The sequence below is a fragment of the Haliotis cracherodii genome, unplaced genomic scaffold (assembly GCF_022045235.1).
Source record: "Haliotis cracherodii isolate W230 unplaced genomic scaffold, xgHalCrac1.p SCAF_11, whole genome shotgun sequence".
NCBI classification, from domain to species: Eukaryota; Metazoa; Mollusca; class Gastropoda; order Lepetellida; family Haliotidae; genus Haliotis; species Haliotis cracherodii.
Window position 1 is genome coordinate 3,562,410 of NW_027266266.1, and position 24,031 is coordinate 3,586,440.

The 24,031-nt window shown below is 41.5% G+C and overlaps 1 protein-coding gene and 1 pseudogene across 1 annotated transcript; one reads left to right on the plus strand and one right to left on the minus strand.

Annotated features, from left to right (window-relative positions):
- The first annotated feature begins 974 nt into the window (after positions 1 to 974).
- LOC139456112 (selenoprotein M-like) lies at positions 975 to 7,061 on the plus strand (annotated as a pseudogene).
- A 1,322-nt stretch (positions 7,062 to 8,383) lies between these two features.
- On the minus strand, positions 8,384 to 17,993 carry LOC139455243 (alpha-(1,3)-fucosyltransferase C-like). Its single transcript, XM_071236791.1, has 3 exons — positions 17,859 to 17,993; positions 13,691 to 14,835; positions 8,384 to 9,848 (listed from the first exon to the last, which is right to left on the minus strand). The coding sequence occupies exons 1-3, from the start codon at positions 17,893 to 17,895 to the stop codon at positions 9,789 to 9,791; spliced, it is 1,242 nt and encodes a 413-aa protein (XP_071092892.1). The 5' UTR covers positions 17,896 to 17,993; the 3' UTR covers positions 8,384 to 9,788.
- Positions 17,994 to 24,031: the final 6,038 nt, after the last annotated feature.

Consider the following 24,031-nt stretch of genomic DNA (forward strand, 5'->3'; position numbering starts at 1 on the left):
TTATATACGCATGGTTTTATTATGTCTCGTGTGTATGCAAGTTGTATTGTGTTTAGGAGCTGGGGAACTTTACTGAACTTTTTATAATGAATCGCTGCGAATAAGTAATTTTGAATAACAGAGACACACAAGAGTATTGATGTTTTCCCACATTTAGACCCTAAACACGGACACTTTTAGCTGTTAAACACAATCCTAAACTTGTTTTGACCTTCAACGCGTCATATTATGTGTTTAGAATCAAGACACATTTTAACAGTGCTTTGTTGGTCATACAGACATTGTGAACAATAGTTTTGAGACATCACGGCATACTACCTACTGTTTATTAAAGTGTGGGAAGCAAAGTGATTTTTATATCCACGAGTTTATCCTATTGAGTTTACAAATTCGTGTCAGAATAATGTAAGTCCCGCTCTCCTACTCGGGGCACTACTCGGAAATACGAAGACCCGGGTACGATTCCCGACATGGGTACAATGTGTGAAGCCAATTTCTTTGGGGCTTTGAAATAGATATCTGTTTCAAAAACGAATAGTGGCCTCGAAAAGGTGGCAGAGTGCGGCGTTAACAACAAACAATTAAATATGTTCATGACATAGCGCGCTCCGGATCAGTAAGAGATTGGGGAAAGATGGTGGGTAAATACATTTATTTTGTGGATACAGATATTATGATGTTCGTGGAGATGTGCACCTAGTTTTGCCTATTTTGACGAGAAACATATGATGATTTTATCTACAGAAGTCAAACCGGTTGTAAAGAAATTCAGGATGCATCAGGAACGTTTTCGTTATGACCGTACACAAAAGAAATGTTCACAATCTTAAGTATTCATCACTTCCGCGTTAACGTTTCGCACAAACACAAGGTACTGATAGTTGTGGACCATTTCGATTGGTTGATATTGGGTTCAAGGGTCACACTAAATTCTATATACATGGAGAGCGAGCATTGGTCAATACAGAAGGTGAAGGTCTCAGTAAACAACATGGCAGCGTTAAGTTGGTTGTCGACGTGTGCGCTGGTGTTGGCGATTGTGTATGCTGACAATGAGGACGTCTCGAACAAAGATGTCATGCGAGGCGTTGTCAAGGTATAATTCTTACTCCCTGGAATTTATTTTCGGAAATGTAATATGATGAGGCGTTTTATTTGCACCTACACTGCAGAACACAGGTCGATTGTGATACAAAATCAAAGTCTAAATTTGTGTGTGTTTTTTTTGTGATGAAACTTTTGAAAGATATATCTCCATTTGGTTTTGAAGAAAATAAGATAAGTTTTAGATTAAATATTTATGCCAGTGTGAAGTATTACATGTGAAGTGTATTTCCTTTCTTGATTCCCAACACAGAAAACAATAAAACGGAGAAAATATTCCACATCAATCGTACCTTGGCGTCTCCGTGCCACATTCCATCCTGGTAGTTAATCTCGGATATATCGTTACCCGGATTTCTTATAGTGTTCTTTATATATGTTTTCTATGTTAATATTTGTAAAGTAGATGTCATTATTATATTTTTGTTGCATACTCTGAGTAATCGTTGTACGGCTTATACAAAGAGACCTAAAGTAACATACTACCACCTGTCAGTCTGATGTTTCAATGGTTGGTGATATTTGCCTTGCGCTGCATAAAACAAATTTGCCTATGAAAAGCCTGATGATTAATAAGATAGAAATTGAAGATTATGTATTTAACCATGTTTTTCTATTTTTCAAATGTTTATAAGATATCATAGATGATTAGCCTAGATAATTTATAAAATGTCTTACATTTCATATGTCGCAAACTCTACATTATATGGATCTACATAGTAAAGATATGTATCACTTGCTAAAACACATGTTACAAACACTATATGTGATGGAGCCCATTTGATACCTATTGCCTGGTTATCCTTTAAGCATGCCATGAAAAATATGGATAAAAGTTTTGGACCAAGTCTTGTTATTAGTCTTGTCCACCACAAAAACATGTTAAGATTTAAAAGTTCTTTTCTAAAGTATATATGCAGATGCATTTTAAGGAGCTTTGAAGTAATTTGGATATGTTTGTTAGAACATACACACTTCATTTTCACATCTTATCATGGAAATTTAAGAACATGCATTTTCAGATTTTCTTTTAATGAATGGCTACGCTTTTCTGTGATGCTTGGATTGTTTGACAATGTACATTTATTATGTGGGGTTGTTTTTGCCTTGTCTTTGGGATGTTTTAACTAAACTGGGGCTGTTTCCTATGCTATCGGACATTTTGTTCACTACAGAGTAACCATGGTAACTGCAATACCGTATCTATGGACTGCTTTGCTTTAACTATACAGCATTGATTTGTCACTGATACCTTGTATACTAAGCAGTATCATAGCTAGGAATCCCTCTGGTAACGTTACTATGTCTGATGCTAATTTGAAGCTGTTTAAGCTTCTGTTGCATGTTGAATATTGTTGTCATTTGTATTCCCTCTTGTGCTCACTCTGTTTCAAACTCATGTTTAAATACACCAGGTCTTTGTCATGAGTAATGAAACAGAAAACAGCGACAAATTGAGTTGACTTGCTTGGTATTGATAGTTTTCTTTGGGTATTCAATCTAGTTTTACTCCCTTGGATCAATTTTTTTGGGTATTTTTAAACCAACTATTAAACCTTTTTCAGAACATTTCTCCAAATGCTGTTTCAGAGGACTTCTTATGTGCATATATTTATGCCCTGATCCAAGTTAGGGTGTGGAGGGCGGGTTCAGCGATGAGGGTGTGCAGGGCGGGTTCAGCGATGAGGGTGTGCAGGGCGGGTTCAGCGATGAGGGTTTGCAGGGCGGGTTCAGCGATGAGGGTGTGGAGGGCGGGTTCAGCGATGAGGGTGTGCAGGGCGGGTTCAGCGATGAGGGTGTGCAGGGCGGGTTCAGCGATGAGGGTTTGCAGGGCGGGTTCAGCGATGAGGGTGTGGAGGGCGGGTTCAGCGATGAGGGTGTGCAGGGCGGGTTCAGCGATGAGGGTGTGCAAGGCGGGTTCAGCGATGCAGGGCGGGTTCAGCGATGAGGGTGAGGAGGTCGGGTCCATTGACGAGGTTGTGGAGGGCGGGTCCAGTGACGAGGGTGTGGAGGGCGGGTTAGTAAGCAAACCAAAGCAATTGGGTTGTGGCGGTTTACTTTGAAACTTTACAAATCCTCTCATCTTGAACTCTGAATATGTCAGCCACTGGCGAGCCATACTTAATAATTTACAGCCTGCCCTGGTATTTATTGAATGTTGTTGACTGTAAATATGAAACTCATGAACTAACATCTAAAACCTTTTTTTCAGAGTTGTTCTGGATGACGACTGAATCGCCTGCCAGAGGTCAAGAGGTTTATTAGAATAGATCTCCCTCTGTTGTATCCTTTCTCATGGCTATTATGTTTTTCAGAGGAAATGTTTTTTATCTACTATAATTTTTTAACAGCAGATTACACTTAACATCTTTATTACTGAAAGTAACAGTAAAAGGGGGAAGGGAAAAAGTTTCTCAAACTCAAGATGCTGTTCCCCATATTTGAACTTTTTGGTTGGTAGATCTGTGAACCAAGTTGGGTAATATTATTCAGATATCTGTATATATTTGTTAAGAAATTGGTTCCATAAAGTACTGACAAAAATAATGTTGCTTCATGTTTTACAGAAAATTGTTAACTGGATGTCCTGTGTTTTTTGGTTCACAATATGTTGATGTACCGTAACCGGTATGCCATAAGCACTATCAGAAAATGAAATTTATGTCTCTTTTCATGCTAATCCAAGCCTTATTTTAGAATCTTAATTTGGCTTGGGATGTACATTAACCCTTTCATTGGTGAAGCTCTCATATATGGTTGATGCAAATTAATGTCAAAGTTGTTTTCCTTATGTTTACAGTACATGTTAAGACAAATAAACTTGTTAATGACCTTGACCTTTTTAAGTCACAATGTTAAGTTTGAGACGGTACACGGTGCCAACCCGGAGCTGTTTCTGCTGAACTCTGAAGATGAGGTGGTTGAGGTGAGTACATGGCGTGGCGGGGCGGGGCGGGGCGGGGTAGTGATGAGGGTGTGGAGGTGGGGGTAGTGATGAGGGTGTGGAGGTGGGGGTAGTGATGAGGGTGTGGAGGTGGTGTCCAGGTTGGGGGTAGTGAAGAGGGTGTGGAGGGTGAGGAGGTTGGGTCCGGTTTGGAGGGTGGGCAGGCTGGGTCTCTTGTGGAGTGTGTGTAGGTGGGTCTGGTGATGAGGGTGTGGAGGCAGGGTCTAGTGTGGAGGCTGGGTCCGGTGTGGAGGCTGGGTCCGGTGTGGAGACAGGTCCGGTGTGCTGGATGTGGAGACTGGGTCCGGTGTACTGGATGTGGAGGCTGGGTCCGGTGTGCTGGGTGTGGAGGCTGGGTCTGGTGATGAGGGTGTGGAGGCAGGGTCTGGTTTGAGTGTGTGGAGGCTGGGTCTGGTGTGGAGGCTGGGTCCGGTGTCCTGGGTGTGGAGGCTGGGTCTGGTTTGAGTGTGTGGAGGCTGGGTCCGGTGTCCTGGGTGTGGAGGCTGGGTCCGGTGTCCTGGGTGTGGAGACAGGTCCGGTGTGCTGGGTGTGGAGGCTGGGTCCGGTGTCCTGGGTGTGGAAGCTGGGTGTGGAGGCTGGGTCTGGTGTCCTTTGCTTGGTCTGGTGAAGAGGGTGTGTCTATTGCAGCTCAACACCCATGGGTATTGAGGGTCAGAAGAAGCCCCCAGTGTCTGGACCCCAGGTGCGATATTGCTAGAAGCAGCATAAGATCTCCCTCAGATGCTCTCCTTGATAAAATGAGGGGGCACAGATGACCCAGTCATCTAAGGCGATGAGATTCGATGAGCAGAGTTGCGTCCCTTGGGCACTCCAGAAACCTATGATTGTGGGTTTGAATCCCAGTTTGCCCCAATTACGTTTCTAGGTTTGTCAGCACCATACCCATGCTCCTCGGTTTTCCCAAAGTGGCACACGTCTTTGACCTGCATCACTTCAGGCTTTCCTCCCACATTAACCTGACATGTCGTGATATAACTGGAATACTGTTAGAAGCAGTGTTAAACCCAACTCACTCCTTGATAAAATGGAGGGTACCATATTTGTGATCATGTGTTCAAATCTTTTGCTTTTTTTTTCAGAAACATGACCTGAGTCCTTTAACTCAGGATAAGTGCACAAAACTTTTGTTACGAAAGGGATTTTTTAAGAAAAATGATGCAGAAGAGTATGTTCCTGCTGATCATCAGGATGGTCCATACAAAGAAAAAACAGAATCGCAGATTGACGAAGATTTACAGAAATGGCAGGAAGCAGCACAGAAGCAAAGGGATGAAGATGAAGCATTGTTGGAAAGTATAAAGAAAAATAATGAAGAAAACTCGAAGGACGAACTTTAACATGTCTAAGTAATAATTAGTTTACCTTGAGGAGCAGGTGTGGGGCTGTGCTACTTGAACTCCGTTTAAAAAACAACTGCAATACCACAAATGTTTTTGTGTTTTTGTGCAAGAATTACAACACTACTAGTGCTGATCTACTTGGAGAAAGAGATGACATTTATTTGATTTTGACCTTTTAAATATGATTTAATTTAAATTTTGTGAAATTAAAACAAGACTATTTCTGATATATGTCAGTTCAGGGAATATATTCAAATGTCTTTTTACAATGGTAGATAGATTTAAATCGATTTAAAATATTGGTCCAAGTTATCACATAGATACCTGCTACTCCAAGAGCAAATTTATATGCAATATCTGTTTCTAGCGTGAATGTAAGAGTATTTATGGGTGTTGTCATGGTAATGTGTAAAATGTGAAACCACTTATTTAGTTTACATGAGATGTAATTTCACAAGAATCACATTTGTGTCGACCAAGTTCAGTTTGAAATGTGTAAGCTTAGAAATTGAAGATCTTTAGATCAACTTGACAAAAATAAGTGAAAAAACAAAAACAAATGTGTATCCCACTGCATCTGTGAATTCAGTTTAATCTGGATTGGAATATTTCATATGGAATAGTTTGATATATTTTGCTAATCATTTCTATATTTTATGAGAATATATAGTTATCTCCCTTTGATAACACGCCACATATATTTGATATAGTTTTAACATTGAAATATTTATTCTTCAACTGTTCTGTGGTGTGAGATAGTTTTGATTACTTCTCTGAGTAATAAATTCATTGTATTAATTTGCAAAAGTTTGATGTTTTGAAGTTCCAAAAACATATTGCTCGAATGAACTTTTCTGAGAAAAAAAGATTGGTCACAAGTAGGATGCTTCTATGGTCTGTTTCATATTTCAACACTTCTTGGGTCAGCCTTTGAGGGTACATAGCTTTTCAGAGGGATTAATTTTGTTGTGATTTTGAGCAAATATGGAAAAATATTTAGAAAATGATATTTTTATAAACTTTTGACAAACCTGAGTTTAAGTTTACAGATTTGTCAGTGAATAAACAATAAACAGAGTGAAGCTAGTCACTGAAACTCCATGCAATCGTCAAGAATACTTAAGTTTAGGTTGTGGCTTATGGGCAGGAAATGAGCTCCATGCCGTTGCATAGTAATATTCAATGAACATATATTTCAGAAAATGTAAAGTGATCACGTTGTCAAGTAATATTTATTAGGATGTTCTTGTTTACCTTTGAAGACCTGACACTGCCCTCCATGCAATTGTGAAAATGTGATTTAAGTTTCATAATTTCGAAACATGAGAATAATTTCCTATTTTGCTCAATCTGTGTTGCATCTGATTTTCAAATGGTATCAGGGATGTCATTTCCTAGAATTTGTAGTATTGGTATATCTTGGAATTTTCTTATGATTTATCTTGTGCTTAATGCTGATTCTATTTGTGCGCGTCGAGCCATCTGGTGGCTGTCTTGGCCCGTAGATGAAGTCTGGTGTTTAAACGTTTTGACACCTGATGGATGAATGTTCGGGTGCGAGACAGCCACCATTTTGTGAGACGAGCACAGCTGTCTTCGATGTGAACACATCATGTTTCTACATCTCAACACAATAAATTATTTTACTTTTAGATGTGTTTTGTTGAATGAATTATTTCTATAAGTTGATTTAACTCGCCACGCTCTCCTACTCCAAGTTCCTTGCTGTCTGGGGTAGCCAAGTGGTTAAAGTGTTCGTTTGTCACGCTAAAGGCCTGTTTGTTTCTCCACATGGGTGCATAATGTGAAGCCTATTTCTGTTGACACTGCCAAGATATTGTTGGAAAATTCATAAAAGCGGCATAAGAACCAATTGGCTCGATTACTCTGTCCTTAGTTGCCTTAGTTCCTTCTCAAGAGACAAGATTGTCTGAGCACTGTTGTCGTTGGATCCCCATGATGGACTTAATACATCTTCCATGGGAGTTAACTGACTATAAAATTTCAGTTTCCACCCTTCCCTAACTAGGCTGGAATTCCCTAGTGACATGTTGTCTGGACTAACAATTCTATGCATAGTCAAATCAAAATTGTGTAACCAACTAGACATCCCGTTCTTAAACAACATGTATTTCAACATGCAGATTTCGGGCGACTGCAGGATTTGCAAAACAATGGTACTGTCAACGGGGTGTCGACAGATATTTTGCAAATCTTTTCATTTTATTAATCTAGGTACTAAAAAACAGCAGTCAGCGATATTCCAGTTATATGTGCCGACAGCCTGTAAATAAATGAGTCTGCAAGGGACAATTAAACAAGTGGTTAATATTATGAGCAATGCCCTCGTAGTTGGGGTACGCCATCAGCTACGTCACCAAGTTTCCCGATCCATTTACAAGAAAAGACTTCATTACTGTTTTTGTTCATAAAACATGCATTCAAATTATACATATTTTTAAATACTGTAAGAGTAAGAAAGGGTCCAGAATCATAAACTATGTCAAACATTTGAAAAATACCCTTTTTCAAACCATTTCTTTCTGAATGCAAGATTTTTTTTATTAATTTATTTGAATTGTAAAAAAAATATTTTCAGACAAAACATCTTCAAAGGACTCTGCTGAGAGTCAGCAGTTTAATTATCTTAATAAAATATAATAAAAAGGAGTCCAGAGACTCTGAACCTGCAGTTATCTAGACTTGCCAACTATTATAGACTTGCATGGGCTGTATTGGATGTATTTGTTTCAAGGTCTGTGTGACTACGTGAGTGTGTGAGTGAATGTTTTTGTCTTTGTAGTTGTCTTCTTTGTTAAGTAAAAAACAACAACCCCAAATCCACACTGTATTTACTTTTTTTATATTTTTGGGATGTTTGGTATATATGAATTAAAAAAATATATATTGTTTTCGTTTACAGAGGTGCGTATTCAGTCACACACTGCTTATTCAATCATTAACACACAATTTAGACAACAATATGAAATCAGTATCAGCGTAATAATGCAACTCAAGCCCCCGCCCTATCAATTATCAGCCAATCCGGAAACAGTGGTCCGTTAGTGGGCGTGGCTTATGTGGGTTGATGCAAACATTGAACGCAAACAAGATTCCTTGGTTAGTCTTCCAATGCCACACTGTTACTTGCAATGTATTCATGTCAGTCGACTCTTACAAGCAATGCAACCCATGCCTGTCGTAGAAGGCGACTATGCTTGGCGAAAGAGGCGACAAACAGGATCGATTGGTCAGGTCCGCTGACTTAGTTGATGCATGTCATCGATCCCAACTGCGTGGATCGATGCTCATGATATTAATCACTGGATTGTCTGGTCCAGACTCGATTATATACTGACCTCTGGTCCAGACTCGATTATATACTGACCTCCATATCGCTGGAATATTGCTGACCAACCAACAACCAACTTACAACCAATGGTTTCGCATTCTGTACGCACAGGGTTAATCATGTCATAGAATACAATACGAAATGCCAAAACACAGTGAGTGAGTGGATGTAGTTTAATGCCGCAGTCACCCATAGACCAGTGGTCTGTAAATATTCGAGCATGGACCAGGCAAACCAATGATGTTGAGATTGAGTTGACTGGAACGCAAACGGATCCACAGGTCCGGGAACAAATAAAACCGCATTTCAGCAGATACTTGTACCTACATATGTCTGTGGTATTACAGGTGATGTAGCGGTGGTTTTTCAGCGTATCAATATCGCACAACCACATCCTGTTATAGATGCGCATGCGTGGCACTTATATTTACGAATCTGAACATGGCGACATGAAAAGTGTGTTTTGGGCGATTTATGCTCTTAACAAACTGCTCAGCGGATGTTAATTTTGACGAGAGCAATTTTACTTCCTCTAGACCCGTGAAGATCCGGGGTAGAATAGGTCTTCAGCAACCCATGCTTGCCGTAAAAGGCGACTATGTTTCTCGTAAGCGGCGACTAACGGGATGGGGTGGGCAGGCTCGCTGACTTAGTTGAAGCATGTCATCGTATGCCAATTGCGTGGATCGATGCTCATGATGTCAATCACTGGATTGTCTGATCCAGACTCGATTATTTACTGACTGCCGTCATATAGCTGGAATATTGGAGAGTGCGGCGTTAAACAACCAACCAACCAACCAACTTCCTCTAATAAACCTCACAATGTCCTCTGTTTTGTATTTATTTGCTACCGAGGACCAAGAAATGCTGTGTTTAGAGTCGTTAAGTCACAGAATTCGACAATTCCGGCCGCATGGAACTCTGGGAAGGAGTTTGGGCCTACGCCTGTACCCTCATTTCAGTAGACGGGACTCCAGTCACGTTTTGTAGACGAACTCCCGCCGCTCAAAGCGACATCGGCATGTCATATCAGGCCCAGTTTAATGCCGTAACCCTGGATATGTTGGTACAAGAATCCCGATAGCTGTGGGAGAGAAAGTAGTGCAGAGGTCAATGAAATCAGTGAGTGAGTTGGGTTTAACGCCGCTTTTAACAGTATTCCAGTTATATCACGGCGTGTCAGCTTAGTGTGGGAGGAAAGTCTTAGACGTTTACCACTTCGGTGAAACCCACGAGCACGGGTATGGTGCTGACAACATAGAAACATAATAAGGGCGAACCGGCAGTCGAACCCACAATCATATAGGTTTCCATTCGTGACCAACTCGTGTTATTCCGGGACAAGCCGAATAGCGACTCGTGCCCCTCTCGTGGCCATTTTGCGACCGGGTTCCGTCTTAGCGCAAACGGGCATACCTAAAACAATTGTCAATTCGTTGCGTAATGGTTCACATATATTTCCCCATATATTATACATATTTCAGATGCAATTGAAAGCACATCGGGACGTGCAGAATTATACAGTATGACTAAAAACATTTAACTGTGTCTTGGCTATATTTTTAGATGCAAGACATATGTAAATTTAAAAATTATTTCTGAGGGATTCTTTGACGAAGTACTTGAAATCATACGCGCATTCTGATTGGTTTGTCGTATTTTCGCACATAACATTCATCGATAGGGGGACGAGTCTTCTTGCAGGTTACGGAAAGGGGCGAGTGGTGACGAATGATAGGTTTCTGGCGTGCCCAAGGGACGCAACTCTGCAGAGCGCTTTAGACGACTGGGCCACCCGTGCCGCGTTACGAACCAGAGGACCTTGAAACAAACCTGTCCCCTGAATATCCAATATTTCTCGCATTCAACCCCCAATTGGACAAAATGTCCCTAGCATGCCGTGATTAGTTTGGATAAATAAAGACATTCATCGAAATGAGAGTACGCGTGTCCATCAGTATAAAAGGACAAGACGAAAACAAAATAATCACACAGGAAATTTTATTTTCGGTACTCACATTTTCCGATTTCGACATTGTACTGAATTACTAGTATCTATAAGGGGGGTGGTAGCTCATCACACGGGTATGATAACATGGGTACAATGTGTGTAGCCATACTTTCCCTTAAATAGTTATAATCTGATTTCGCTTGAAGTAGCTTTGGCCATCCTATCCATCGATATTGTTCAGAAAACGGAATAAATCATGGCCGTGCGGATGTTACCTAGACAGCTGTGGGTGCAAGATAATGTCCCTTCCCCTACCTGTATAACACCTACCGTCCTTGTATAACACCTACCGTCCTTGTATAACACCTACCGTCCATGTATAATACCTACCGTCCGTGTATAACACCTACCGTCCGTGTATAACACCTACCGTCCATGTATAATACCTACCGTCCGTGTATAACACTTAACGTCCATGTATAACACCTACCGTCCGTGTATAACACCCACCGTCCGTGTATAACACTTAACGTCTGTGTAGAACACCTACCGTCCACTGTAACACCTACCGTCCGTGTATAACACCTACCGTCCATGTATAACACTTAACGTCTGTGAAGAACATCTACCGTCCGTGTATAACACCTACCGTCCGTGTATAACACCTACCGTCTATGTATAACACCTACCGTCCGTGTATAACACCTACCGTCCGTGTATAACACCTACCGTCCATGCATAACACCTACCGTCCGTGTATAACACCTACCGTCCATGCATAACACCTACCGTCCGTGTGTAACACCTACCGTCCGTGTATAACACCTACCGTCCATGTATAACATCTACCGTCCATGCATAACACCTACCGTCCGTGTGTAACACCTACCGTCCGTGTATAACACCTACCGTCCATGTATAACACCTACCGTCCGTGTATAACACCTACCGTCTATGTAGAACCCCTACCGTCTGTGTAGAAGACCTACCGTCTGTGTAGAACCCCTACCGTCCATGTTCAGTATTGTATTGCCAATTTCTCTGCATAATGTTCGTGTAAATATGTTGTGTTAACATGATTCCAAATGTATATCACTCTCCGAAATTAATGGAGGAAATAAAGATCATTCATTATAACACCTACCGTCCATGTATAACCCCTACCGTCCGTGTAGAACACCTACCGTCCATGTATAACACCTACCGTCCGTGTATAACACCTACCGTCCGTGTATAACACTCAACGTCCGTGTATAACACCTACCGTCCGTGTATAACACCTACCGTCGGGGTATAACACCTACCGTCCATGTATAACACCTACCGTCCATGTATAACACCTACCGTCCGTGTATAACACTCAACGTCCGTGTATAACACCTACCGTCCATGTATAACACCTACCGTCCATGTATAACACCTACCGTCCGTGTATAACACTCAACGTCCATGTATAACACCTACCGTCCATGTATAACACCTACCGTCCATGTATAACACCTACCGTCCATGTATAACACCTACCGTCCATGTATAACACCTACCGTCCGTGTATAACACTCAACGTCCGTGTATAACACCTACCGTCCGTGTATAACACCTACCGTCCGTGTATAACACCTACCGTCCATGTATAACACCTACCGTCCATGTATAACACCTACCGTCCATGTATAACACCTACCGTCCATGTATAACACCTACCGTCCATGTATAACACCTACCGTCCATGTATAACACCTACCGTCCGTGTATAACACTCAACGTCCGTGTATAACACCTACCGTCCATGTATAACACTTAACGTCTGTGTAGAACCCCTACCGTCTGTGTAGAAGACCTGCCGTCTGTGTAGAACCCCTACCGTCGGTGTATAACACTTAACGTCTGTGTAGACTACCTACCGTCCGTGTATAACACCTACCGTCTATGTAGAACCCCTACCGTCTGTGTAGAAGACCTACCGTCTGTGTAGAACCCCTACCGTCGGTGTATAACACTTAACGTCTGTGTAGACTACCTACCGTCCGTGTATAACACCTACCATCCGTGTATAACACCTACCGTCCATGTATAACACCTACCGTCCATGTATAACACCTACCGTCCGTGTATAACACCTACCATCCGTGTATAACACCTACCGTCCGTGTATAAAACCTTCCATCCGTGTATAACACCTACCGTCCATGTATAAGACCTACCGTCCGTGTATAACACCTACCGTCCATGTATAACACCTCCCCTCCGTGTATAACACCTACCGCCCGTGTATAACACTTAACGTCTGTGTAGAACACCTACCGCCCATTGTATAACATCTACCGTCCGTGTATAACACCTACCGTCCGTGTATAACACCTACCGTCCATTGTAACACCTACCATCCTTGTATAATACCTACCGTCTGTGTAGAACATCTACCGTCCGTGTATAACACCTACCGTCCGTGTATAACACCTATCGTCCATGTATAACACCTTCCGTCCGTGTATAACACCTACCGTCCGTGTATAACACCTATCGTCCGTGTATAACACCTATCGTCCATGTATAACCCTTACCGTCCACGTAGAACACCTACCGACCATGTATAACATCTACCATCCGTGTATAACACCTTTCGTCCATGTATAACATCTACCGTCCGTGTAGAACACCTACCGTCCGTGTAGAACACCTACCGACCATGTATAACACCTTCCGTCCGTGTAGAACACCTACCGACCATGTATAACACCTTCCGTCCGTGTATAACACCTTCCGTCCGTGTATAACACCTACCGTCCGTGTATAACACCTACCGTCCGTGTATAACACCTACCGTCCGTGTATAACACTTAACGTCTGTGTAGAACACCTACCGTCCACTGTAACACCTACCGCCTGTGTAGAACACCTACCGTCTGTGTAGAGCACCTATTATCCATAAAAATACCACAACAGAACACCAACGATCAATACAGAACACCTACCGTCCATTTTTGGCACGTGTCATCCTGTATGAATCCTTGTATGTCGGTGTAGGTCTGATGAGGGCGGGTCCCGTCATGGAGAGCTTCACACAACTTACAGAATAAATTTTCGATGTGATTAGCGCTGCTCAGGCGATATTCTCGGGTCCAGTCAAAGTAATTGTTATAAGCAGTGTCGTTTTTGTCCAGATACTTCAGGTATTCTGCCAGCTCCTGAATGGTGTTGAAATCACTGATGTCAATGTAGGAGTGTGGTGGTGCCACCTTACGGTAATCCCCGCCGCCAGCCACAATTGGGATCTGCTGGTGGTTCAAGGGAGCTGCAAACTTTTCAGTGATGTAGTCGCGGCAATACGAGTTTTCTAAAGCCATATAAAATTTATATTGCTTAATGTCATCCATGTTTGTCAATTCATATTCACCACATTTCCCATACGTATCTACTTGGATGTGTTTTTGTAATTCTCTCACCACCATCTGTCGTCTCGCTTGGTCGCCGCAGTTACTGGCCACCCAGAAGACCCCTGCTGTCTTCGTGGCTGCAATGTCCTTGACACTGCTTGTTTTCTGGGGCAGCTTCTCTATGCTGAAATAAGGCAGCCGTATGTTACTGTCTGTCCTGTACGATGACGTCCAGTTGAACACTCCCCCGTACGACCGGAAGTCCGTGGCGATGTTAGGAGGTGGTTCGATATTGTACAAAACCCACACTTGGTCGTTTCTACGATATTCAGGCATGGGATATCCTAAGAAATAATTAAATAAATCCATCGCATGAAACACGACAGCGTGACTGTCAGCTATGGTCGATTTATCGCTGGTCAACACACAGTCAGACACAGGGCAGGGCGAAAATGCCGACTCGAAATTTGTTACCCAGGATGCATCACCAAACCATGGCGTCCAGAGTAAGACCTGTAATGTTCTGTTCAAGTTGGTTCTTTTATTGGAGAATTTCTGCACAAAGGTCCCGTGTTTCCGTGTAGCGTTCTTACGAAGTTTTGGTAACCACATCTCCGTTGACGGCGTGAGTAGTCGTGACAACGACGACAGCAAGACGACGTTGGCGACGAGGATGATAGCAAAGCAGTAGATACACGACTTCAGCTTCGACCGATGTCTTCGAGCGGCAACTTTGAACATGGCTGCAAGAAACAACAGTATGTGTTCATATAATGAATAGTACTATCAATACGATAAACCAAACCGATAAATGTAATTAACTATCCCGATCCCAGAGGCCACTTGACAGAAACATTTAGCTAGAAATTCATAGGTAATACTATCAGTCCCCGAGACAGTTTCTATTACCATGACAACCAGTCGTCCTATTTGAGGGTTAAGATAAGGGTAACCCAAATGCAATGTTTCCCGTCAAATATCAACGATTGTGAGTACACGTCCGGACTGATGATTGCTTTATAGTGCGAGCCCACTGAGACACAATGACGCAGTTTAACATGAATATCCCACTCAGACACAGTATACCGACTCCGCGCCGACCAGTCCTTGTTTTAGCCCCTTAATGCCGAGCGCCAGACAGGGTAACAAGTACCATCTTTTAAAGTCTTTGGGAATGACGGCCGGGATCGAACCACCGTTTATCGGCTCTCCGGGCGCACACCTATTAGACCACGGAGGTGGGTGTGGTGTGGTGTGGCGTGGCGTGGCGTGGCGTAGCGTGGCGTGGTGGTAATGTGAGTTAAATGTGGGTGTGGGCCACTGTGGGGTAGTGGTGGTGGTTGTAGTCTCTTTTTTTATTAATCCGTTCTCGAAAATGTTTGATTACCAAATTCCAGCAATATTCCAGCTATACGAAGGCGGTCTGTAAATAATCGAGTCTGGACCAGACACCATGATCATCGATCTACGCAATTGTGATACAATGACATGCATCAACCAAGTCAGCGAGCCTGACCACCCGATCCCATTAGTCGCCTCTTACGACAAGCAGGGGTTGCTGAAGATCAGTTCTTACCCGAATCTTCACGAGTCTAGTAGTAGTAGTAGTAGTAGTAGTAGTAGTAGTAGTAGTAGTAGTAGTAGAAGCAGCAGCAGCGGTAGTAGATTTGTAGAAGTATAAGCTGACACTACTCTCACACAACTTTGTATGGCAGGTGTTGTTTCTTGAAGTAGCCACACAGTCCGATTACCCAACGTGTCATATCTCCATGCTCTTATGACAAGTACTCTGTGACATTGTAACCAGTTGAGATAGACAGAGATCACATGTGTACGTGGTAGATAACCCCGTTATCACTGAGTTGTGGCTAACACGACCCTCAGTATAACACTCGCAGCATATACTGCTGTAAACCATGAGAGTTAGTCTGTCATGCAGACCCGGAAACAAATATATCCAATAAAGCCCATGCAAGTCTATAATATTTGGCAAGTCTAGATTACCGCAGTATCAGACCGAAAATGAAGAAAGTCTGTTGGCAATATTTTCCAAAGGGAGGGGTCAAAAATATCAAAATTCTCTCTCAGATAATTGTACCGCCAACAACATACAACATTTGGTTTTCTAAAGTAGGGAGTCCGGCAAATCATCCACATAGTCTGCAGCATCCCCTTACAGACAGGGAAGTTCCGGGGTTCGATCCCTGCGGCATGGTATCTCAGTGTGCTAGCATTAAAATCGGCATCAGTCCGGACTAGTACAAGCAGCCACACACACAGACACGTGCATGCACGTCGCTATATAAGTGCAATAATCTTAGACGCGACGTTAAACCCCATTTCACCTCACCTGAATCTGTCATACGCTAATCTCTATATTGTCAAACTATCTTAGTTCACTTACATTTTTTCAATTTAAAAAAAAAAATTGAAATAATCTTATCCAAGTTCTAAGTACTAAGAAAAAATGAAACTCCTATTAATCTCTATATTGTAGCACTATCTCAAGTTGTCTCAACCCAAACTCCCCTATGCCATTGATAGTCTCTCCCAACAGGTAAAACACGACAGTGACGACGCGGGTCGCACTGACCCATGGAGAAAACCAGTCATGCATGGTCAGGCAACACGGGCATGGTGAAGTTTTGAGAATTAGACGACAGGGGGTGTAATACAAAGGTGACCGAGTGTCTGCACAGTAGGACTGCGACGAGTCCGAATTTACTACCCGGGTACCCTAACCCCTATTAGGAGAGGGGAATGTCCGAGTAACTCTCCATTCCTTAAAAATAATGGAGCAGGGGCCGAGGCCCATTATTTTTAAGGAATGGAGAGTTACGAAGATATTCCCCTACTTAATACTCATCCCTACTTTTACACTTTGACAAAATATTCTGTAGTTGAAAATATTTGAAAAAATCAAATGCTGCTTCAAGATAATATACAGTTGACAAGCAACTCTCCATTCCTGAAAAATAATGGAGCGTTCAAACAATAGAATGACGTCACAGATGTGTTTTAACTGACACTACCCGGGTACCCACTGTAGGTCTCAAGAGATACGCACGAAATGTCCCATTGGGCATTCTTTTACCATAGCCCTGGCAAAACGCATTTAGATACATGTATTAAACAATCTGGTCATGCATACATTGAAGCTGAATCAAGTTATATCTTTATTCAACCATATGAAAACTCAGGGAATGGGTGCATAGTCAGAAAGAAATGCAAACATTAGTGACCTGTAGTGTAACTATAGAGTTCTAGATACTTTTTGTCATTAAACAATATACCACGTGACTAACCACGGTTCCGGGAGTCCTGTGGGTACCCGGGTCCTACTCAGTACCCACCCGCCCCGAGTACCCGAGTTACCCGTCCCAGCCCTACTGCACAGTACATGGTATGGCAGACGACATGGCGTTCAAACCAGCAGGGACATGTGATAGTGTTATACGCTTCGATTCACTTAGTACAGGGGAGGTAACGCTGGCAAGGCAAGCAGGAAAATATGACAAGGAATCAATATTGTTTACTGATTTATTGCCAGTCAATGGGTCTGGAGTGAATGGATCCAGAAATTATATTGTATACATTTTTAAAATGGACACGTGAACACCAAGTACATCCTATGTAGTTCCAGTTCATGGTTGTTTGCAGGGTAATGAACTAACGTGTAGCGTCATCTGTAATGCTTTGAATGAGCATATAGTGGTTTGAACTGAAGAGTAGCCATTTAGCCAGAAACAAAACTGTGTATACATACTTACGTAAATACGGCACCATTCTAAAGGCAGTGACATCAACAGGTGTACATTCAGACAGTAGATGTCCTATAATACAAGATCGTGTTACAGTACACGCTCGCGCCTGTCTATGTCCACAAGCAACCCGGACGAGACTTGAGACCCCACCTCGCGTGTGACTGACTGCGCGAGCAGATACAACTGGTGTCCCCGGGACGTCACGGTCGACCACCCACGTAACTGTCGTCACAAGCAGGGGGACGTGTCAGGGCAACATGAAGCATATTTCAAATTAATATTTAACATGGATAGATGTCTATTTTTCATTTATGTACACGTGCAGCAAGACCAGCAGATACTGTTAGTGCGCCTATTCTTGATACGGTGCTTGTACCATTCACACATGTCGTTACGACCACTGCGTCTTTCTTTTAAACGAACGTTTAAGCTGACCATTAGCCATAATGACACGAAGACGAATTCTAAACGCCAAACTTGTAGAACACAAATGTGTGAATCATTAATGACATTGAACTCAGTTCACTTATTTCTCTTGTCAGTCCAGTCAAAACTCGATTAAACTTGTGTTCACTTCATTATACCCAAAGGGACCACCAAATGCAGTGGGTGGGTTACATTGTCCTCCTAAATTTATACAAATTACAACAAGATGGCATATAAATGTACCGAATGCTTGCCGTAAAAGGCGACTAACGGTATTGGGTGGTAAGGCTCGCTGACTTGGTTAATGCAAGTTTTACGTAGATCGATGCTCATGATGTCAATCATTGGATTGTCCGGTCCAGATATTTACAGAACGCCGCCATATAGCTGGAATAAGTGGCATTTATCTACATTTAGGTGAAATAAGTTTAGATTACATGTTGGGATTTGAAACACAATAATATTCCTCATGATGAGAGATGCAAATTTTATCTGAAGACAAATATGAAGTTTGTAGAGATGACACCGGGTTGTGATGATAAGTGGACACTTGTCAAAGAAAGTTCATCCAACATCTGAAAAATGTATCAACCCCATAACATTTACTGAGAGGCTTTATATACGCGGCATTGGACTACATTTACAGTAAACTACGGTTATAACGAACACGCTTATAACGAACTGCGGATATAACGAATTTATTTTTTGGTACCGGCCATTGCTGTATATATGTTGTATATATGCTTATAACGAACTACGGTTATAACGAACTAAAACTAGCAGTCCCTTTGAGTTCGTTTTAACCATAGTTTACTGTAGTTAAAACGTTTGTAATGTGAAATGAGAAAACATTGATTTGATATAAAATTCCTTGTTGGCAGGATATTATATAAAATATTCATATCTTTGTATTGTCTGCATTGTTATAAATTATGACCCGTGTCATTTGAAATGCTAGTGCTGTTAATAAACACACGAGGAAAAGTTTGTGGTATTCTTTTTACTGTCTGACAAATGGGTGAAAAAAGGGATTTCTCCTTGAATCGTAGCTTGGTAGCACATGTGGGCAGAATAATCAATCAACCATGACTATAACGTCTAACAAGTGGAGGTCAGATCGAAGGACGCCATTCGCACAGGACAAAACATTTCAAATGCAATTGAAAAGACACAAATGTCATATAGAGTTCGTTGTTCAATCATTGAAGCGCTACCTTTTCAAAGGCAGAAGGTATTCTCGGTGTCCCGGGCCCAGCACCGATTATGCCGACAAAGGAGGGCATATCAAGCCCTTGTGAACGTTCACTCACGGAAAGTTAACACATGCTAATACAAGCACAACAGATTCATAATAGCGGGTGAAAGTGAAATGATGACTGTTTCATTTCGCACGTACTTCCCTGTATGGTTTCCATTTGATAACGAAACCGAAACCTGATTACAGTCAAGTCTCGTTAATCCGACAATCGGCTTTATCCGACACTAATGATGGGAACCGATAAATCAGTGCTATTTAGACCCGTTAATCCGACAGTCTCGCACTCCGACACACCTAATGAAAAGTTAAAGAAAAGAAAAGACTTGGCTGAAGTTCAAGGGTTCTGCACCATTGAAAGCGAAACTAAAACACGATTTTTTTTTAACAACGTAAACGTTTTAACAAAGTTTTACGACAAGCAAGGCGATAATTTCAGCTTCTGAAGAAAGACAATTTGTGTAGTATGTTCTGTGATAATACACGTGACTTGTGGCAGGAACTGGGGAAAGTGGGCACGGCTAGTAATAGGAAGACTTTTATTCCAATGGAAGTGGTAACAGCGACGGTAATGTGTGTACCGACAAAGACCAGGTCCTTGAGCGTTGGGAAAAATGTTATCAGCAACTGTACAGTAATAATGAAGATACAGCTGGTGTGTTTGATGATGGACATCTCAGATGTGTAAAAGATAAGCTTGAAGAGCTTGCAACTCTAAACTTACAATCCGATTTTTTAAACAGCCCAATTACATGTACTAAGGATGAAGTCCATCTCGCGAAGCTTGGTCTCGTAAGGCAGCCAGCTTAGACAACATACCATCAGCAGTTGTACAAAATGAAGTGTGTGTCGAACTGTTGTACAGACTTATTTCCAACAGTTTTCAGAGTGGTAAAGTCCCAGATATTTAGAATCGAGGAACGATCAAGCCTATACCTAAGTCTTCGAAGGACAGTGACCCCCGTGACCCTCATAGTTATCGACCTATTACTATTCTGTCCATACCATCTAAAGCATATGCGGATGTTTTAAACCACAGACTGTGTAAATATTTAGAAGTTAGAAACTTCCTTGTCGATGAAAAAAATGGTTTCAGGAAGGGTAGATCATGTTTGGACCATGTATATAGTTTACACAGTATTGCTAATAACAGGAAAGGTAAAATAATGTCAACACTTGCTTGTTTCATTGATTTTAGAAAAGCGTTTGACTCTGTAAATAGAGATCTCTTATGGTTTAAGCTGATTGAACAAGGCATAACTGGCAATGCATTGTCTGCAATCAGATCTCTATATGACAATGACTTCTGTTCTGTACAAGTTAATAATTATCAGACAAATATGTTTCAGGTTGATTTAGGAGTCAAACAAGGCTGTGTACTCTCACCTACGTTATTTGCTGTTTAAATAAACGATTTGGCACTGGAGTTGAATAAATCCAATTGTGGGATTCAGATTGATTATATGAATGTCACCGTTCTTTTGTATGCAGATAATATTGTTTTGTTAGCGCCAGATGCGGCAAGACTTCAGCACTTGTTAGATATCTCACACAAGTGGATATTTAAGTGGAGGCTGTTTATAAATGGTAAAAAGTCTAATGTTATTCACCTGGGTGTATTGTACAGTTAACTACGGTTATAACGAACTCAAAGGGACTACCAATTTGAGTTCGTTATAACCGTAGTTCATTATAAGTACATATACAGCATGTCTACAGCAAGTAGTCGGGACCAAAAAGTAAGTTCGCTATATCCGTCAGTTCGTTATAAGCGTGTTCGTTATAACCGTAGTTTACTGTACATAAAGTATCTGCACATCTCAAGGAGGTAGATTTTAATAGCTGGTATCAGCGTATTCAATCAATGCCAAAACTTAGAACTTACAGGCTTTTTAACATTTGTTTATCTACTGAATGTATCTACAAACGTAGTATTTTAGCTTCATTTAGATGTGGCACACTTAAACTAGCAATAGAAATGGGCAGATATTTTAACCCACCAATCCCCGCTGCAGAACGCATTTGTAAATTTTGTAATCTTAATTGTGTTGAAGATGAAGCCTATTTTCTTTTACAGTGCCCATTTTATCATGATTTTCGTACATCTGTTTAACCAAACTTTTTCAATAACCCTTCTTTTATAAATAATATTCTAGATGAGCAAATGCAGCGGCTTTTAAAAAATAATTGCATTCTTAGCAATCTTGGTCAAATGTGTTTTAATATGTATTCTCGAAGAAAGCTTTTTTTTTGTAAACGCATTTTAAATAACTGTATGTAACTTTTTACATGAAATAGTTTTTGATGTGTGATATATATATATAAAGAAAACAGGATTAATCACATGCTTAGGTTACCTCATTCTAATTAAAATCAGATACAAGTCCTCGCCGTCTCCGAGGACATCCCATTACAGGTCATGTCAGAACACGTGTATCGTATATCGAATACTGACTTCCTGTATCATGTCGTGGAAAACATTATTGACACCATACTGTTGACAAGGTAGACAAAATTTTATGGATAACAACTTCTAAGTAATGCCTATCAAACAATTTAGACACCATACTGATGTTGTTAGTTGTTGTTGCTTGAAGTGTTTAAGTGGTCGCCATACTCTTTATATACCGTAGTAGTATTGGTAGCAATGGTAGTCGTATTTCTACAAATTAATTAGTAGCACTTTGTGTTATACAAGTGGTGGCGATGGAGGATTGGTTTGGTTGGTTTGTTGTTTTACGCCGCACTCAGCAATATTCCAGCTATATGACGGCGGTCTGTAAATGATCCAGTCTGGACCAGACAATCCAGTGATTGACATCATGAGCATCGATCCACGCCATTGGGATCGATGACATGCATCAATCAAGTCAGCGACCCTGACCACCCGATCCCGTTAGTCGCCTTTTACGACAAGTAAAGTCGCCTTTTACGGCAAGTATGGGTTGCTGAAGACCTATTCTACCCCGAGATCTTCACGGCTGGAGGAGGCTGTGGCGGTGGAGGAGGATTAATTATTGGAGTAGTACTAGTGATTTAGTCGCATTATGAATACAGGCGGTCTACATATTAATTTGACACTAATTAATATGAGTATTATAACCACTAACATAGCTCAATCGACCCCCCTCCTCCTCTCATGCTCATGATAAGAAGGATATCTGATAATTGGTTCCAAAGACATAGAAATGATGTTTTGTATTTTTAATCTGGCATTGGTCTCTCTGAGTGGCTGGCTTCTGTCTTTGTATGTCAGTAGTTTCTTGCAGCTTCCCTTTCTTCCAGCGATTGAAGTTGGTATGTAAAATGTTGGTTTGTTGCCAGGCAATGGCCCGAACTGGATAGTCATAATGCTGTTATTTTTGTAATCTGGCGTGGAAACTAGGAATATTTTTCTTTCTTCTGCATACAAAGGACATTCAAATAAAATATGAAATTCATCTTCCTACAATACTGGTAAATAGAGGTTATCACGCGAGTGTGTTTGGGGATGGTAAATATCCTGTATTAGGAATAAACATTGCATTTAGCGAATATTTAGCGAGCCTTGTGTTTATTCCTATTACAGGATATATACCACCCTCAAACACACAGGCGTGATAACCTCTTTATGATATACTGTCATTCTTTAATTATGTTTTCGAAAATCTCTTCTCATCTCTCACAAATATTACCTTACATTGCAAGTTTTCCTGGGTTGTGCGCATTAATATATATTATATCCGCGGGTAAGTGATGTGTCATTCGGACAGTGACAGCAGCCAATATAGTTCCAACGGAAACCTGTTTCAAAACATTTGCGTAACTACATATATGCAAAACAACAACTGCCTACAAAACTTGATTTTACTTGCCTTTCTCGGTAATCCATCGGTCCGTCCGCTAGAGTAACTGCCCGTTGTCAAAGGAACGCTACTCTAATCCTAGTCACGGCCACGGTCAGTCGTTGTTGACAATCGGCCTGTCCTGTCATAACGTTACGAAATTCAGTCAGATGTACACGCAGTGACAAAACGAAACAAGCTAACATTTCGAACATTTCCATCGTGTCTTCGCTCCTTGTTTCCGGCCTGTGGAGATCTTGTGACAACAGGGCGGTTGTTGAGCCCTTCGTAGAGAAAATCTTCCTGTAGTCTACAGCGGACATCTGACGACCAGTGTGAAGGACTTACGTAGAGAAAAGTCTACAGCGGACATCTAACGAACAGTGTTGAAGGACTTAAGTAGAGAACAATCTACAGCGGACATCCGAAGAACAGTTGAAGCTCTTAAAAGAGAAGATTCCCCGCAAGTGTACGTGGTTCAAGTCCTTCAAACACTCTGTGCTCTTTCGCTGACTAGAGCTTACAGATGTAGGTTAATTTTGGAGTTAACGATTGCGATAATGACATAGGGGCAATGTCGGAACTTTACCCCTGGCTCTAAGTCCAACGTCTTGACCTTGACTGGACATGGCACCAGACTGAGGAGCGTAGTCCCCTTTAAGAGAGCGAA

Bases quoted from the DNA above. Each gene is read 5' to 3' on its own strand.
- LOC139455243 (XM_071236791.1), bottom strand. From the start codon at position 17,895: ATGTCACTGCCTTTAGAATGGTGCCGTATTTACGTAA. The intron at 14,836-17,858 runs GTATGTATACAC...TGTTTCTTGCAG, and splicing joins ATGGTGCCGTATTTACGTAA to CCATGTTCAAAGTTGCCGCT. The intron at 9,849-13,690 runs GTAGGTGTTCTG...TCTCTCCCACAG, and splicing joins ACACGTGCCAAAAATGGACG to CTATCGGGATTCTTGTACCA.